Source organism: Xenopus tropicalis, chromosome 9, assembly GCF_000004195.4.
Source record: "Xenopus tropicalis strain Nigerian chromosome 9, UCB_Xtro_10.0, whole genome shotgun sequence".
Lineage (NCBI taxonomy): Eukaryota > Metazoa > Chordata > Amphibia > Anura > Pipidae > Xenopus > Xenopus tropicalis.
The window spans coordinates 56,148,636-56,168,776 of record NC_030685.2 but is presented as its reverse complement, the minus strand read 5'-3'; the positions used below and the strand labels follow the sequence as shown (position 1 = coordinate 56,168,776).

General features: G+C 37.9%; 1 protein-coding gene across 25 annotated transcripts in view; it reads right to left on the bottom strand.

Annotated features, from left to right (window-relative positions):
- Positions 1-588: 588 nt before the first annotated feature.
- Positions 589-20,141, bottom strand: part of unc80 (unc-80 homolog, NALCN channel complex subunit) — a 139,955-nt gene continuing 120,402 nt past the window's right edge. For 17 of the 25 annotated variants that reach the window (XM_031893907.1, XM_031893915.1, XM_031893909.1 and 14 more), the window contains 4 exons: positions 12,599-12,680; positions 10,431-10,572; positions 9,486-9,682; positions 589-3,311 (listed from right to left, as the gene is read on the bottom strand). In XM_031893907.1, coding sequence (XP_031749767.1) covers positions 3,045-3,311; positions 9,486-9,682; positions 10,431-10,572; positions 12,599-12,680 — 688 coding nt within the window. In that variant the 3' untranslated portion in view covers positions 589-3,044. Of the gene's footprint in view, positions 3,312-9,469; positions 9,683-10,430; positions 10,573-12,598; positions 12,681-20,141 lie in introns of all 25 variants that reach the window. The other 8 variants (XM_031893912.1, XM_031893917.1, XM_031893926.1 and 5 more) reach the window with 2 other exon arrangements.

The window sequence follows — 20,141 nt, the reverse complement described above, 5'->3', positions numbered from 1 at the left end:
AGAGTAAGGTTGGACATGAATGTTCACCAATATAAAGGGAATGAGAAGAGAAGTGTGAAATTAATTCTCCAAAACTCAAACTTTTTCATTTTTAACAAAAATAGTGATTCAATTTCTTCTCCACCTCATACAAAATCCCATTGTTTCCTGTCAGAAGATTAAGAACTGCTTTGTGGCAATCATTTCGGCAAAGTCGCTGACATGTTATTAAACTGACGAGATTGCATTTTGCTATATTAATAACATCTATTGCAACATCAACATATTGCTAGTTCAACTTCTGTCTGACTTTAATGGAAACTTGTAATACATGAGCATTTAAGCTCTTTACAAACTGGTTCCTCAACTGTGAGTGACACTAGTACTTGCTGTACAATGCTGTACTTGCTAGTACAATGCTGAAACCCTGATTGTCTTGCCACAGACAGAGCATTTTGAAACATTGTAGAAAGCTTGGAGCCCCGATACATGGGAAAAAAATTCAGTGATGGCCCTCTTGCATTTGTTGATCTACAATTGCCAGCAGATGATAAACTTGCAAAAGAGGCTTTGAGGTTTATTTTTAAAAATATTGACACCAACAAAAAGTAAATTTAAATATCAGTTTATTTTGTAAACATCAATTTCACATATATAAGCTCTGTTCCTTCTTGACAAAATATAGGTAAGCTTTTAGATATATATTTATCTTATACATATGCAGTTTACATTTGGCAACCAAGAGGTTCTTCCCATTAAGCTAAAGCCACATTGGCTGTTTTCTCCAGTGACATGGTTCAGCCGGCAGGGAAGAGACCAAAACCAGTCCTGCTACCTCCCACTGAATGTAATGCTAAACCCATGAAAGGTGCTAAGGCTCAGCACCAGTACTGGCAATTCTTGCACTGATAATGCACATTAGTGAGCTATTGGCGAAATTGTTGTGTTTGTCTTTAGCTTTTAATAACTTTCTCTCTGTTGCACTGTGGGCACTGGGTGGATTGTGCTTTCAGGACAATGACCATCTTACAGAGGTACCTATACACCTCTGTCTCCGTTAGGCTTAAAAGTACACACTTTGTCCTTGGAGTCTTATAAAATCATATAGCAATGCTTCCTGTAAGTTTCTTGGGGTTTTCTTCCCATTTGAATAATTTCCGGGTCCAGCGTAAGATGTTGATCAAATGTACCTTTTAGAATTTTTTTGTAATAATGTTCATAACTGTTAATTTACTGCCAGATTCCATTTAGTCTTCACTATTCATTAAAGTACAATCACTGATAAATTGCTATTTAACTGCACAGTAACCAACAACAAACAGTGCACTCTGGATGGAAACAACAATACACAACAGCTCCACATATTAATAAGTAGGCAGCCTCTGGGTTTAAAGTACCAGGTACACAACACAGCCAGAACACTGTATCTCTAGAAGGAAAGGAAAGAATAATGTTCTGTTTGCAATTCAAAATGAAAGTGCAAAGATCTCTCTTCTGTCCAAGAGTATAAAAGTGCATTAATGTGCATGATAGTGAAGGACCTGCAATAATGCACACGTACAATTTTTACATAGGATAAGTACACAGAAGGAAACTTATTCTGTTCAAATTGAACTACCCCACATAGAAATGTTAATACAGGACAAATACCAATAGGCAATGGAGGTTCCGCAACAAGCTGAAATTCGTTAGGTGCACATTAACATTAAAGGGATTGTAAACTGAAATAAAAAAATGTGCAGAAATAAAAGCAAATTTGTAAGTAACATTCAATGGACTATTGAAGCAATGAAACATCTGTGATTCTCCTTCTTTAAAGACAGCAGAGCATTATAGGAAGAGCAGAGCATTATAGGGATTGGAGCCTTCGCTGGAGGACAGCTGACAACTGCAATTTCAATAGCACATGAGTAGAGAGTAGCTCACAGCGGCTCCACAGAGTGAAAATGAACATTTCATTGCCCATTATATAGGCATTTTAGGGGGCTTATTGTTCAACTTGAACTTACTTTCACCCCCTTGGAAAATAGGCCCTTATAATTCTATAGAAGTAAATAGATAGCTATGGAAGTTCATTTTGGCGAACTGTGGGGCCTCTTATATTTACCCTATGATAGATATTCCCCAAGGTGTATACAATACACTTTCTATGGGGAAAGTGTGAATAATTAGAAAAGAAGTAGTAGTATTAACTCTAAGAGATTTGGTGGGATTGTGTGCAGTCATTTTAACACTTAAGTGAAGAGGCAAATGACTTACATGAAATAACATTTCACCTTATGGCTACAATGAGCACAGGCATGACAGTTCATTTTAGTACACAAGACAAAAGCACACAGTGTAATGTTATGGCTACACACAAGGCATTAGCAAGAGGTACACAGCAACGCACAATGCTATTAAGGCCTTAGGCACTGTTAAGCAGAAAACAGGAATGTCAGATGCATGAACGGAATACCTGCTATTTTGCAACATTGGTTTCTAAATTCACAGTAGACCCAGAAACATCATTAAGGAGAAGCAACAGCTCAGGATGATGCTGAGTAATGTTTCAGGTCTAAAATAAAAAACAGACTATGAACACCTTTCTGTTCATTGTACTGCACATCCATGTAGCAATGGAGTGAACACATTACATTCATGTGGTTTATGGAAACCACCCTTCAAGTATCTATATTTTAGAGGAAAGAAGTCTAACAAACATAAATGGGAGACATGAAAACCTGTTTCTACACTCATTGTTCCAAACATCTAGCAGAGGGATGCTGACAATCAGATGTACAGTGTCACTAAAGCCAGACACTTCAAGGCTTTGCACTATAGTACTGTATTTGGCATATTCAAACAATTTGGTTTTTTTCCTTGGGGTTTTCACCTTTCACCTGCTCAGTTACTAGTGACACTGCACTGAAAAACAATTTAGAGCAAACCAAGCACGAACAAAAGTAACAAGCAACAAGTGTCATCATGGTTTCTGCTTGACCAGTAAAGTGTTTGTAGGTAAAAATCCCCTTTAGAAATTGGGTGTTGCCACATACACAGAGAGGTTTAAGTGTGCACCAGGGTTACACATGAGACTCGTCCAGATCAATGTCTGTTTCTCCCAGTTCGATGTGTGAGAAGTTAAAATGTCCTGAAACCAAAGGGTTTTCCATTCCACTATCTTCTGTGATGTGAAGAACTGTATCGCCATATTGGAGAAGGCTGCTGGTCTCCAGCGCATTAAAGTCTTCAGGGTCTGAAAGATGGGAAGATGGGGAACTGTGGAGAAGTTGGGCTGATGCTCCCCTGCTAGACTCTGGGTTCTCTTTCCCTAGGAAGTAGCCCCCTCTCTGGAAGAATAGTGGGAGACCAAATTGAGCAAGATAAAATGAGTATAATTTTAAAAAATTCAAGTTTCATTTACTAGTTCTATAAAACGCTGATTTGACTTTCATGAAATAGTATAGATTTGTTGCTGCATTTACTACACATACAAGTGCAAACATGGTGAAATAAATATATATATATTTAACTTCTGGAAACAGAACAAATGTGAGCAACCATACGGTTTTAGTATATTTTAGTACATTCTCACTATAAACACCAGTGCACCAAGCAATATCCTGGTAATTACCCCTGTGATGTTGCAGCAGATTGCTGTACTCCTTCGCAGTTCTACAGTCACACCTCTGTCTTCCTCCCTTAGTTAACATCCCCCCTCAGGCATCCTCTCTCAGATATCCGCCTTCAGTCATCCTCCCTAATGTATCTTCCCTCAACCTTCAATCATCCTCCCTAATGTATCTTCCCTCAACCTTCAATCATCCTCCCTCATATATCCTGTTAGCATGCAAATTAACAATGGAAATGTAATTAATGCTTTATTTAAAAACCCAAATACTAAGGGGCAGATTTATCAAACTGTAAGTGTAGAATGTAAAAACTCACCTGCTTTCTATTTATTTCTATGTGATTTTTAGAAGTGTATTTATTAATGGGCGATAGTTAAAACTCACCATTTGATGAATACACTTCTTAAAATCCCATAGTAATGAACAGGATGTAGGTGATTTTTAATGTACCATATTAAGGGCTAAACTTACACTTTGATAAATCTGCCCCTAAATGTAATTAGTCCAATGCTCTTATCTGCAAGATAATGGTTTTATTCATGCTTCTTTATATTTAATTGCATATATTCAAAGTTTCAAGATCTGAGCAAAAGTTAAACAGCAAAAAGTTTGAAACACACCTGCATTGAAATCCGTTTTTCAAAAATAAAACCAGATTTTTTAATATTTAATTTTGAAATTTTTCAAGGGCCTAACAATATTCTTCATTTCCCAGGGTGTCACAGCCATGTGACCTGTGCTCTGATAAACTTCAGTCACACTTTACTGCTGAGCTGCAAGTTGGAGTGATATCACCCCCCTCCAGCAATCGATCAGCAGAGAATGGGAAGGGAGCAAGATAGCAGCTCCCAGTAGATATCAGAATATCACTCAGTAGTAAAGGTCCCCATACACGGGCCGACTATAGCTGCCGATATCGGTCCCTTGGACCGATTCGGCAGCTAATCGGCCCGTGTATGGGGAGAGCAGAGCGGCCTGGCCGACCGATATCTGGCCTGAAATTGGCCAGATCTCGATCGGCCAGGTTAGAAAATCCGGTCAGATCGGGGACCGCATCGGCTCGTTGATGCGGCCCCCGATCCAACTGCCCCATTGCCGCCCACATAATTATTTTTTTTTTCACCTAAAAATACACGAGCGGATCTGCTCGTGTATGGCCACCTTAAGAAATCTAAATCTAGTTTGGGACTCCTCCAGTTACATGGGAGTAGGGAAAACAATAGGTTGCCTGAAAGCAGTTCTAATGTGTAGCGTTGGCTCCTTCAGAGAGCTCAGAATCAGGCACAATGCACTGAGATGGCGCCTACACACCAATATAACTAAAAAATTTGTTGGTTCAAGAATAAAATTTATAGTGAATTATTTGTTATGTAACCAGTGTAATTTAGAAATAAAAAGTACACCATAAAAATCATGACAGAATCCCTTTAAAGGGCACGTTCACTTGGTCTGGGTATCTGTGCAGGAGCGAGGCATTATGGGAACTTTCTTTACACAGCTCAGCGTTTTCTCTTCCTGTTTGGCTTCTGATCTTCTGAACAGGTGACTTAAAGGAACAGTAACACCAAAAAATGAAAGAGCTTTAAAGTAATACAAATATAATGCACTGTTGCCCTGCACTGGTAAAACTGGTGTATTTGCTACAGGAACACTACTATAATTTATATAATAAGCTGCTGTGTAGCCATGGGTGCAGCCATTCAAGCTGGAAAAAATGAGAAAAGGCACAGGCACATAGCAGATAACAGATAAGTTCTGTAGAATACAATAGTGTTTTATCTGTTATCTGCTATGTGCCTGTGCCTTTTCTCCTTTGAATGGCTGCCCCCATGGCTACATAGCAGCTTATTTATATAAATTATAGTAGACTTTCTGAAGTAAACACACAACTTTTACCAGTGCAGGGCAGCAGCACATTATATTTTAGTTACTTTTATACACTTTCATTTTTTGGTGTTACTGTTCCTTTAAGGGCACTATTGAGAGAACTGAAGGTATGCCTGCAGCTTGAGATTAACTCTTTACTAGCCTTTCCTTTTCCTTTAAAAGACAACAAACTTGAATAAAATCATTAATTTGCAGATAAGAACATGGGACTTAGCACTGGGGTTGTTTTTAAATAAATGTTTATTTATATTTACATTGTTTAAATCATTTAATTTGCCAAAGTGACAGTTGATAAATAAGCGAAGAGAGAGAATGACTGAGGGAGAAGGGCAGATACAACCTGTGTAATAGCGCATGCATACTTGCATTTATAGTGAGGATGTCCTAAAATGGTTACCGTACAGCCAACACATCAAGCTCATGTTCATAATGAAAAAGAAATACACTGTTCCAGCCATAAAATAAACAAGGCAACTGTTAATAAATAAGGCAACTTTTTCAAAACAGACCCTGAACATCACATCCTAAGAGTGAGGGCACACTTGGTATAGGGTCTGCTTCTCTCTGCCTGCATTTTGTAGGCAGGTGGAGAAAAGCAAATCCACTCCTACTGTATATGTTCTGGGGTGTAGTTGCACTGACAGAAGCAGTGTCAGCCTGAGTACAGCTACACAGGATGGACATGGACCCCAAAATGCATGTTTTTGCAATTTCTGGCCCGATCTCCACTTTGTGTAGCTACATTCAGGCCAACACCATGCCTGTAAGTCAAGCTACACACAAGGGTGTATAGAAGTGATTGCGTTTCTCTTCACCTGTCTACAAAATGCAGAGAGAGATGCAGGTCATACGCCCAGGGTGCCCACCCTAAGGAACATATTCAATAAGACGTTTAGAGTGTAAATGTATGCTGTTGGTTGCTAACTTCTCTCACTCTGATTAGGTTTGCATTATGGATCAGCAACGCAGCTGCCCCACTTTTCCTTTTTTGGTGTGTTTGGTATATGACATAAATAGGCCAATTTACTTAGGAGTAGATGGAACTATGGGCGTTCCCTTTAAGAGCTCCATGCAATAAAGGCTTTTGCCTAGCCCTGTAAGCTATGTTAAATATCTGATGCAGAGTACAGTGCAGTCAGACACAAGGACCCCTATACTGTACTTACAGGGCAGTAAGTGCAGGGCTGGAACTTAAACCAGGAGAAGCAAAGAGGAAGATCCAATGTTTTTGTTACCAGTCAAGTATTGCGCTAGCCCAGAGCCAGCAAAGTTCATAATGAAAAGTATACTCTTTGTGCCAACCATTAGTCAAATACAAGAAAACAGAGAATATAGCTGGCACAGTCAATAACACCAGTGTAACCAAGCCAATATGGACTGCTATAATGAGACTTTACAACCTGGACAGTAAACTGTATTATAATATTTCCATCAAACAAGTGGATCTACCCAAGTTAGACTTAATCGTCCACTAAAGCAGATCTATGGCCAGTGTGGTCACCCAAATTTACCCAGGTCTTTGCAAACATACTAGGAAAGAATAATATCCATGGACTAGTGTTATTGTTGCCCTTTTCATTTTTTTTCATCCAGCCCAATCAGTATACAATGTCCTCTACCACATATGAGTTGGCATTGTTTTGTTTTGCCAACTCGGTCAACACCAGCCAAATCAAAAGGCAATATCAGCTTGTGCATGGATAACCTTAATCTCAGACACAGTAGAAAGATACAGAGAACCTAAATTAGTTGTTAAACAACTATAATCACAACTCATCTACACAGCAAGCACACATCATATAATCACTGGGGAATCTGGTGGTTTCAAATGTGTGTTTTAATGATATACAGGTATAGGACCCATTATCCAGAATGCTCGGGACCAAGGGTATTCCGGATAAGGGGTTTTTCCGTAATTTGGATCTCCATACATTAAATCTATTAAAAAATCAATAAAACATTAATTAAACCCAATAGGATTGTTTTGCATCCAATAAGGATTATTTATATCTTAGTTGGGATCAGTTACAAGGTTCTGTTTTATTACCACAGAGAAAAAGGAAATCAGTTTTAAAATTCTGAATTATTTGGTTAAAATGGAGTCTATGGGAGACGGGCTTTCCGTAATTCGGAGCTTTATGGATAATGGGTTTCCGGATAAGGGATCCCATACCTGTACAAGATGCTCATTCATATTGCATATTCACAGTAGAAGTCTTTTACCAGTAATTAAGAAATTAGCATGGGATCATAACATATGTGTTAGTTAATACAAACTGTACAGATAATATACATGCATAGTACACAAGGTTTACGTGCACATGAGAAGAAACTTCAAATCTAATTGACAGTGGGGGAGTCCTATGAAATGATCGTGCAGTGGAAATTGTCAAAAGCCAAAAAACTACTTAAAACTGATGCTAGATGCCGGCATTGGTTGATCTAGTTTTATCATTTATTTTAGAAGTATTCTTTCATACTAGATGGCTGACTGATTCCTCCCATTGTTGGTAATAGGATAACTGAACTGTTCTTAAGACAACTCTAAAATTTCAGTTAAGAAGATTGTGTAGATTAGAATAATCTTGAGAAAATATCAATGCACCTGTAGCCCACATAAACCATTCATGCCTGGACTAAGATTCCAACTAAACCCTGAAATGTAGCAGCAATGGGGTGTTTAACCAACTAAAGTGCCTGAGGAAATTCCCATGGCTGCTAGCCAAAAATGGATTAAAAAAAAGACCATACATAGGGGCCCATTCATTAAACTACGAATTTACGCTAATTAAAAGCACGATTGGAAAAAATTCGGAGTAACCACGATAAATTCTGATGTGCGAAATTTGCAAGAAATTTTTTTTCTTGGTTGCACAAAAATATTGTGGTTGCGATCCGAAAGTCATGAAATTTCGTAAACGGCGCAAAAACTTTTCTGGCTTTGAAACTTCAATGGATGATTTTGGAAGCTTTCCATAGTGGCACTCTACAGCTCCAACCTGGCCAAAAGATAGTCACGATACCAAGGATTGAATGAATTCCAAAATGGTTGTAGTCTTTACGAAAAATACGACTTTTTCGTGGAAGTTAACGTAAACAACGAAAAAGTTGTACTATTTTAAAGAAATTATTATGGTCATTACAAAAAGTTCTAAAAATTAAAACAAATACGATATTTTCTGAAAAAACTAAATTGTGGTTTCATGAATGGGCCCTATAGTGTTATCTAGAATAGCTATCCAAATTTGATATTAGCCTAAGTAGAGGTATCATTTAACTATGGCTATTACAGATATCACAGTTATGTGAGAAAAAAAATTAACTTAGTCGTCAACTACATAAATTGCCTCTTGTAGTCCTATACAGCCGGATTGTTTTTTTTATGATAAGTGAAGACCTTACATAGTGATACTCTATGGGGGAGATTTACTAATCCACGAATCTGAATCCTGAATGGGAAAAAAATGGATTGGAAACGAACATTTTGCGACTTTTTCGTATTTTTGCGATTTTTTTCCGTCGCCATCACGACATTTTCGCGAATTGCCGCGTCTTTTTCGCTGTCGATGCGTCTTTTTCGAGACTTTTTCGTATTGAGCGCTCGTAAACGGCATGATTTTGCATGATTTTGGAAGCCTCCCATAGGACTCAATGGCACTCTGCAGCTCCAACCTGGCCCAAGGAAAGTCACGATACTGAAGCTTGAATGAATCCGAAACTTTCGTACTCGGCGCGACAGTACGATTATTCTGAGACGGCGAAAAAAAAATGTGCGACAATTCGCGGAAAAGTCGCGCCAATCACAGCGAAAAAAACACATTCGGACGTTTTTCGGATGTTCGTGGATTAGTAAATGTCCCCCTATGTATATTTACTGTGTGTGTTATAAAGTGATGTCACTCAACTTTAGCTGTTAGTAATGTGAGTGTTAAATAAAAGGCAGAGACACATGATTACAGACTCTGAGGTGAGATATAGGGAGCTCTAACCTGCTTCTGGTGTTACCTGGCTGTCACTCTGGCTGTGGAAATCAGCAACGGTGATAGATGGTGAGGAGGTGAGCAATGGGCTTTCCGCAGAAGTCTGTTTGATGGAAGGAGCGGGGCTGCAGCCAGAGCGAGAGGTTAGACTTGGAGCCTCTGCATGAGATGTAGATGGCTGTGGCTGTGTTTCTGTAAATGTTACTGATCGCTTCTGATCCACTGCAGGAAGAACAGAGGTGTTACATTTGCATTGCAAAATAATCACATTGTTATTTGTGGTATTATTTCAGTCAAGCCCATATCTAAGACCACTGTAACTGCATGAGTTCCACCCCCCAACACACATTTTTTTTTAAAACAGTTCAGATAGCAAATGCAGGATTTTATAAATCTGTTGTGTGGGTGCTCTTCTCATAGTTCAATAGAATTGGCCTGTTACTTTGGCATGTATTAAATGTATCCGCAATAGTTCACTGTTTTATTTCATGCTGAACACAACATTTAATCACTTGTGTTTGACAGTGTCCCTTTATGTCACATTAAACTATGGCTCACACGTAAAAGCTACAAAAGAAACACTCTTTTCTATAGCAGTTTCTATAGCAAACACAAACACTAGTCAAAAATAAACAACTCAGAAGCGTTACCTGGACACACACACACATGTTGCAAAACATTAATTCTTCACAACCACCCCTGATATATGCACATATATGCACACAGCAGCAGCACCTTGGATACATACTCATAACAGAACAGTAAAAAAGAACATGAACAGTGGATTTGTTTCATCCCTAATCATTACTGTTTTTGCAAAGTGTGGGCTGATTATTTTTATCAACTTTATCCACAATATTCCACTGGTTTACTCAATGCTAAACATAACAATTAATCGCGGCTGCTTGATAGTGTCCCCTTATGTTATACCATATTATATGTCACCTGAAGCATATCCACTTTTACTTACCCAGTTGCTTTGCTCTCGGTTGTATGCTTCTACGGGTGGTTGAAAGCCTTGCCCCATGACGGCTTCTTGGTTCAGTTTGAGTTTTCTGGCGTGAGAGCAGAGGTCTTCGGAGCTGAACCAGGTGAGAAGGAGAGAAAGTCCCCTGTTACACCGCAATACAGGGGAGATATTATAATTCAGGAAGACTCAGACACAATGTGTGCCAGTGGGCACTGGTGGTTCTATGAACCTCATGGTCAGTGCTCTGCCCCCTGCATATCTGTGTTCTTTCCGTGGTCCCCTAGTTATTTTATTCTAACAAATAGTAACTTGAATTGAAACTGGATGTGTGAATATATTAAAAGGTACATTATGCATACCTTCTTTTACTTGGTGAATGCAGAATCGTAGGCAATATAGCATTCAAATCACCCCCAAATGCTCAAGGTGCTGTTGCTATTTGGTAAATTCATTACAAAGAATGTAGATCTATAGACAGCCATTCAGTGGAAGCATTATCCTTGAGTCCAGTGAGAAAACAACAAATATCTAAGGAGCTTCAAAATGGCACTGCCAATCCGTCCCCAGACAATGGCACAAAATGACTTTCACTCTGAATACAAAACACCACAACTACACACTACAGTGAAACCTGACAACAAAAACAGACTAGGGTTCCACACAGTACAAATAATATTAAATCCTTGTATGGCACCTGAGCCACACCAGACACTTTAGAACTTGTTCCGTGCATGTAAGATGGTTACAGTGAAACGCAAGCAATTTTCACTTGTAAGAATAGCCTATACAAGTAAGTCATATTTGGGAGTATTGCTTGAGAAATTACCTTTTTATCCCTTCATAAATATACCAATACACATTAAAGCCAAAGGACCAGGTTCACCTTTAAAATAGCCTGTATAATGTTTACAAAATACATACAAACTTAGCAAGAATTGATGTGAATTGAACTACAGTTTCTAAACTGCACTTCAGTCTTGAAACTGGCTTTGAATTACATACATAGCTATTTATATGTAATATGTAATATGGCATGCTAATTTATAATGTAATATGTACTTTGCTCCTTCTAAGTTCACCTTAAAGCAGGGCAATATCCCAAGGACAAAGCAGCACAAGAGTGGCTCAAGAGCAACAATTCAATAAAATGTAATTCAGTTGTCTAGTCTAATCAAAGCCTTGATCTCAGTCTAACTGAGGACCTGTTGCACTATTTGAATACTGACTTGCACAAGCTTTAATAAATTTGCCTGGAAGAATGACCCTAAAGTCCCTCGTAAAGTCTAATTACATTTTGTCACCTATGTGCTGACCCATATGGATGGAAGTTGGGGAGGGCACATATACACATATAACCAACTGAACGTGAAGGGGCCGAATTGGCAGCCTAAATTTGCCTATGTATGCCTATGTATAAGCCTAGGATAAGAGGGCCTCCATGTTATCTACTTAAGCCCTTTAAAGTCCTGGCACCTTATTATGCCTTCAGGACCTACTGTAAATACAGTAATTAATAACTGTTAATTCTTAAATTAAAAAAAAAATCTGAAATCTTCTAAAACTTAGTACACATCTTATGATATTTAACTATTCCACAGGCAACTGGAGCAGGAAGGAATTTTGTTGCTCAACACAATTCATGTATCGCCCATCACAAGGCTCATGCCAATATACAGTATGTGTTAGAAGAAAGGTTAGGTGTATGGGTAAATCATTTTATGCCTATTAACATTGATTCCCCACTAATTACACCAAATTGTACAGTGCTGGAGCTTAGGTTGTTTTGCAAGAGACCTTTGGGCTTATAAAATAAACATCTTAAAGAGGATACAAAGTAGCAAAATTAGGAATAAATATTTGCCTTTACATTTTGTTTCATACCCTTGTGGCTATAAACGCTAACCTCCCAGGCATCCCCAGCACCACTTTCAGTGGGAACACACACAGAAAAGAAGTCCTTCAGCAAAGTTCTCCAGCTTGCAATAAGGCAGGGGATGTCTAGGAGAAGGTAAGAAGATGCCCTTTGCTATGCACAAAAATCCCACGGCTGGGTAGGGGGTTAGCGATTATAGACACTCAGGGGTGCCTAACACATTGGTGATTTGTGAGCTAAAAAGTAGAACAGTGTCTTTGTTAATCCTTACTCATTGAAGCCTCCTGATTATTACCTGTCTTAGGCCTCTCTTCCTTCCCAAGGGTTGCTGAACGAGAAGATTCTGATGACCGGGTTCACTCTGCACGCTTGCTACCCTGTTAAGTGTTAACAGCATTAACAGGACACAATCATGGGGGTGTGGGGGATTTCCACAGGAAAGCTATGTCGCAACTGAGAAAACTGCATAGTACACCAACTAGAAGCATGGAAAAAGCTCTTGGTTTTCATTGGCCTTTAGTGAAATTAGACCAATGAAAGAAATGGTATGATGCCACCAATACCCATCATTTTGGAAAACTTCCTGTTAGTCAGTGATGAATGATGATCAACAAAATTTAAGAGTGAATTTTAAACTCAACCACAGGCACTCCAACTTTTTTAATTTTTACAATTAGACACAAATTTAACATTAACGGTAGCACACATGGATATTTTACAATTAAAGGACATTAGCATCAAAATATACATGGGCCACATACACATAAAACACCAGGTAGTTTTAGTCAAGATTTGGTTTCTTAACTGGATTTAAAGGCTACCATACAATTATATTTCTCTACAGAACTCTACTTAATGCTCAAGGAATTACCTATAAGGTCACAGTGTTATGTAATTACTTTGTACAGGGCATTAGAAAACTCAGTAGTTGTCCCACACAAAGCAGCAGGCCAGTTACAGCTCCTAATAACATGAGACTATAGCCCTGGTACACTATAAACACCCCCCTGCTCGCTTCTGGTAAAAGCATTAAAACAAAAGCATTAAAACACATAAGGGTGCTAAGGAAAGTTGTAGATGATTCCCATTAATTATTAAAAGAATCCAGTAATGAAGTTATTAATGATATGTTATTTCTTTATAAGTTATCTTGAGAAATAGAACTGGTTTTTGAAACAGAGATTTCACAAATATTAGATGAAAGTGTCTGTATTCTAGCAGACTTTTGATGTTATTGTCTCTTTAACAAATTTGTCTAGATATCAACTAATCAGACTGTGCATTTGTTGAGAGTAAAAGAATAGATGGAGGACCAAAGAAATGTTTAAAATCCACTCCTGTTAGAGATAAAACAAGTTTACATGTAGATTTAAGATAAGTTGAATGGTTTTGGATTATCAACTGAAGTAGTTGACTTTTTTCTTCTATGTGACCATCGCTATTCTGCTATCAACAGTTTGTGAGTTCATTTTAGAATTTTCATTGGTGTATATTAGAATTCTTGGACCGTGTGCAGCCAGTTTCATTAGGGTTACTTCATACAAAGTCATCAACAATTACATACAATTCCATGTGTAGGAAGAAATAAGAAAAATTATATTACATATTTTATACACTCTAATAATTTCAAACTTTTCAGTGTCTCTGCATTTTAGTCCTTCTGGTACTTGTATGTAAGAACTCAGAGCTATTGGAGTGCCAGTCCTTGGTACAAGAATATATATTAGCTCCGTAATTCAATTTTCCCCCCAAAAAGAAATGTATTTCTATAAATACAAACCATCATACAGTTTACAGTATATAGTACTGTACATTTCAATACAGATCAGGTGAATTAGGCAAATTATGGCTCATATAGTTGGTGGAGCTGAACTCCAGCGATTTTACAGAGAATGGCAAACAATTCTATTTAGAATCCATTGTGGATTTGATTTATAAATAGAAACCAGGATGAGGTCTCTTCTTTGATATTGTTCCTCTGATTACTGGCCATACATACAACAATCCACAGGCCCCCAAGAAAGTCAAACGCCAACATTTTGTATTTCTTCTGTAAATATATTTTCTTGCATACATGTGGACAGTGCCATGAATTTTCAGTATTCATCTGCTTGAAAAAATACTTGTTAACTCCATGCACCAACCATTTCATGCCAAAATAACAGTGAAGAACTTGTTTATTTTTCTCTCTAAAATGCTCCACAGCTCCAATGCTCCAATGCTCCACAGCTGCATTAGAAAGGACTGATCCCAGCAATACAAACAGACTGGGGTCACAACCACTCTCCAAAAAAATATAACTAATTTTTAGCCCTGCAGCCAAATCTGTTTATGATATATGTTTATGATCTGTCTGTGATGAAATTTACAACTGTTGGTGGGCATGCCTTGTCTTTTTTCTTTTACCAAGAACATTTCCAAATGAAATGGCTCTCTATGAGGTTGAAAACCAAGGAAAATGGTTGCTGTCTCTTACCAACTTATCTAAATATGAATATTTATATAAATAATAATAATATAAATATAATAATAATAATATAAATGGCCTTGGCCATCTCATAAGACAACACTGTGATAAATCCTCTATTTCCTTTAAACTACAGATGGAGCACAACTTATTACAATATGTGGGGTACTCTGGACTGGTACTTTTCAAGGAGAGCTATAGAGCTTGAGGCGTGTTAGCAGTCTAAAAAGTTTAAATATCTCAGAAACCACTTAAAATAGAAAATTAACAATGATTACAAAGGTGCCTAGAGAAGCACTCTGAAAAAGTTTATATCAATTATTTTTTTCAGTTATTAAACCAAAATAGGTTTCAGGTTGCTGCAAAGATAAAGTTAAGTCCTCCTTACTTGTGGGCTGTTGGACACCTGCACAAACCAGTTTCTTTGAAAAAAAATCAATCATAAAAGGAATTAGTAATTTTCCTAGAGGTACTTTTGTGGATCATACCTTCGACAGTGGCAAATTAAAATAAATCCTTATTTTAAAAAATGAACTTCACAAAAAAGGAGTCATTTTGAAAATACATTTTGTCCTACATCACTTTAAGTCACCTAAATACTGTAGTAGTAAATAAATATTGCACACCCTAAGTGAGACAACAGTCAAAGAACAAATGGTATGCTCATCCCTATCATCAAGAGAAGTTAATGCTAAACGAAAACGTGTGAAAAACAGGAGAAAGGGGTGAAATCTCATGTTCACAGTTGAGGGGAATATGAAAATCCAGACATTATAATAGGGCTTGGTCTCATCTGCCTTATCCATTAGTTAAGGTATCTGCTTTCCCTTTAGTTCCTTTCTATTATTATTATTATTAATAAAGGAGACTTACTGGGGGAGTCACTGGGGGGCACCCCCCAGTAATTCTAATAAGTTAACTGATACCCGGCTGATTCTCCTGTTATCAGCCAGGGGTACTTTTCAGCGTGTACCACGGATCAATCTTCTTCCTGTTTCTCCCTTCTTTGCACACATGCGCATGGGCAGTAAAGTGAAAAGCTGGCATTTAACAAAAAAAATTACCCCAGGCCATTTTCTCCTAACAGGAGCAGCAGTCCGGATTATCAGGTAAGTGGTTACAACTACCATTTGGCACCCCCCCAGTGACTTTTCTCTCCTTTAACATGTATTTAAAAAACACCAACATATACAGCGGTATCATACAATAAATAGGTGTATACATTGAAATACAAGAAAACATACAAAAATAACCAATAGCCAATACAAGAGGTAAAGAGGGCCCTGCCCAAAAGAGCTGAGAGTCTTAAAGTAGAAGGGATTCATGGGGATATGTAATAAAAGGCACTAAGTTTGCCCAGGAACAGTAACCCATAGCAACTAATCAGCAGGTAAAATTTAGTGGTCATCTAAAATAGGGATGCACCAAATCCACTATTTTGGGATTCGGCTGAACCCTGTATCCTTCATGAAAGATCTGGCCGAATACTGAATTGAATCCAAATCCTAATTTGAATATGCAAATAAGGTTGTGGAAGGATTAAAAAGGCACGCCATTAACAATTGTCAACTTCTGTGTTTATATGACAAAAAGGTCAAGTGATTTTAAGGATTTGGTTTGGCCAGGCACATGGGTTTGGCTGAATACGAATCCTGTTTAAAAAGGCAGAATCTTGGTCAAATCCCAAGCAAACATCTTAATGGTTGCTATAGGTTACTGCTACTGGGCAAATTTAGTGCCTTTTATTACATATGGGGGTTAGACACAAGTGTGGGGATGGGTAATATCAGGTAAGTGTTGTGGAACTGAGCACTGGCTTTAGCAGCATATAATGCACAATGAACTATGCTAAGAAAGATAAGGGTACTCTTCCAAAAAAGGAGTGCAGCTCTTGCCAAGTCTTGAATGTGAGTGTTTAGACATGTTGGGGGGAGAGATGACTTGCTCATTACTTTGAATTTTATTCTGTATGGTAGTGGAAGCCAGTGCAGGAAGTGGAAAAGTGGCATTGCAGAGGATGAGTGGTTCCTGAGTTGTATGAGTCTAGCAGGAGTATTCATTACACATTGGAGCGGTAACAGTCTTTGGGGGAAAAGGGCAATTAATAGAGAGTTACAGTAATCAGTGAAATGATGAGTAGTGGTGAGCGAATCTGCCCCGTTTCTCTTGGCGAAAAATTTGTGAAACTGAAAAAATTCGCGAGACGTGACTTTTTTGATGTTGCAAATGTTTTCAGCGCCAAATTTTTGCGCCCCTGGTGACAAATTTTGCTTATTACTAATAATGGGAGACTTTTAAAATTTTATTGGCAACTTATGTGATAAAAGATCATATTTTGCAAATAATCTTTAGGTAATAGTGACATGATTTACTAAGTGACCTACAATGAGGAGTGAAGGACACTGCAGAATCAAGGATAACCCAAGGCACAGGGCCTAAGGATATGGAGTGATAATAAAGGTGTTAACTGTGATAGACACTTTAGGGAGGTTATGGGTGTTGGATAGGGAACAAAGAATCATTTCTGTCTTAAGGTGATCCCACACGTGACAATTTTCGATCTTTTGCGCAAAATATCGTTCCCAGATATGGAGGTAGAAACAATAGGATTTCTACCCCCTTCTGCTGATTCAGCCCTGAAGGTAGATTTTGCTCATGCGCCTTCAATGGCGCCCGATAAGAATCTTTTAACCCGCCCAATAGGCGAGTCAACCAATATCCGCAGCCTTTGCAATATCGGTTGCCTCACCAGGTCGCCATATACACACTGAATATCGTACAAAACCTTGTTATCCTTATCGTTATCATTGGTGCATGTATGGCCAGCGTTAGAGATGTGTAATATAAGGTAGCGTTGGGACATCCAAGTAGAGATAACAGGGAAGCAAATGAGACCTAAGTTAAAAGCTCCGGGTTAAGATGAGAGGAGGAGGTGTGGGAAACCATATGAATTAATTAATTTGCAAATGGAGAAAGCATACAGAAAAAAATATGAGTTGCCTACGACAAACCTTGTGGTGATATGAGAGGTAAGATAAAAATATGGATAGGGCAGTGTCATGAAGGCAAATAGTATGGAAAAGGAGAGAGCAATCAACAGTGTCAAAGGCAACTGAGAGATCAGTGATAAATGGTTTTAGCTTATAACAGGTCCTTAATTAGCTGGCTTAGAGCAGTTATGGCCTAAAGCGAAATTGTAGGGAGTCCAGCAAGTTATTGTCAGGAATAGTGTTAGTCAGTTGTAAACTAAGCACTCCGTAGTTTAGAGACAAAGGGAAGAGAGGTGAGACCAAGGTTACCAAGACTGGAGGCATCAAGAAAGGGTTTATCTGGAATAGGGGCATGTTTTAGTTGGGAGGGAAAGATACAAATTTACAGTGAAAGATTAAATTGACAAGTTAAGGCTTTAATTAGACAGGGACTGGTATTGTGGAGAACGTTGGAAGTAAGGGAATTTCTAGGTTATGATAACATTTCGATCATAAGTCAGTGCTAGCTTGTTTAAGAGATGAATGAAATGTGCCCCAAGACTTTAATGATATACATATCAAGGTACATGAATGTGGGGGAGGGGTCACTTTTTACTCCATATTCCCAGGGTTCACCAGGCATTGCCTACTAACTAAAATCCACACAACTTAATATTTTTGCTTAATTACATCATTACACCATAAAGTGATACTTGCATATCATATGGTTTTACAAAAAATTAAATATTTTTTTTCCTGGACCCCCCCCTTGGCAGAGGTGTAGTGCCTATCGAATTTCATTACTTTCAAATTCCACTTAACTTGTATCTTGGACTGTGCCAAGTGTGCTCTGCCATATAGTAAATAAAGTACACAGTGCCTGAAAGTCTACCAGATACAATATTGTTAGAAGACCAAAATAAAATTGTATCTTTCCATTATTTTATTCAAATTATCTTACAAAAATACATATTTTGAATGAATTACAGTGACAATGGAATTATGAAAATGAGATACCAAAATATTTCTTAGGATGACTGTGTGCCATAAAAAATCTAAGTTCTACAGACAATGATCACTTTACTAACACAGTATCTCTCAGCTTCTCCTTGTGTAAGGGGTTAATAGCACATGAAGGACTGTTATTCAGTGTTGACATACAGATTGTGAATTACTGAGAATAGCAGACATTATAGATGTACAAATACCGGCAGTCCAAAATGGCAGTTCAGAGGCATCTTCTTCAATCATTTAATGAACTGACTATATCAATAATAATTCAGGGGAAGAATTATGCATTGTTAACTCAAACTCTTGTTTGATATTGTTTTGATTAATAAAAGCCAATAATTAATCTGAGGGATTTGTGAGTCACACTCCAGGTTCTAAACTCCTGATTAAGTATCAGATGGATTTTGTTCATCTTAACTTAATCCCTGCAATACATTTGGGGTATATTTTCCCTATATCAGTAAGCCCAGGAATTGTCAGTCCATATCAAAAGTACCCTTGGCAAGGAGCAGATGTGAGATAGGACAACTCTAATTACACAGTCACAGCTGTTGTGGATCAATAGACTGGGTGTTGAACATCACAGGCGCAGCTCATCAGTGCAAACTTTCCTAGGCCTACGAGTTCCTTTTCCTGCCTCTACGGTTCAGCTTGGACATTCAGCTTGGGCATTTTGATCATAAGCAAGTCCCCTACTAGTATATTTTTCAATGCCTCTATATTTTTCAGAAAGATCTTCCAAACAAAGGGGTATGATACAAGTAAATGATCTAAAATAAATCTTGAATAATTTACAATTTAAAAAGCCAATAGTAATTTATACCATGGAATTATAATAATCTCAACAGATTCCTGAGAAGATATCTCTTCCTAAAATCTGTACTCTATAATGTCACCATTTACAACAAGAGCTCTTTAACAAATAGTCTAGAATCTATAACTCATGTATTTATTGGAACTCTGCAATCTGTTGTATACTAGAATATATCTGGCCTATTAGGTGATGTCCATAATACAAATAGTAATTGTTTGCAATCAGTTTTTTACACTTTTTTCTAGTAATCATCTGGCCAAAGGTGCTATTGGTTTAATGAACTTCAAAAGAAACAAAGAAAACCAGAGGAACCTTACACTACTTTTGGGACAGGCTATTAATTAATTCTTCTCCACTAAAATAAACACCCCTTAAAAACTCCTTAAAACTCGAGCGCATAAAGAACAAAAACACTATATTGGCTTATTTTAACTGGGAGTTTGTCAGAGATAAAACTGCACCTTTGACGTCTACATTGTCATGGGTCATATGGAAAACAATGAAGAAACAGAATGAAAGCGAGAGGGAGGAGATGCTTTTAAAAGCTCATATTTGGCCTTTAGCTCCTCACTCCCTT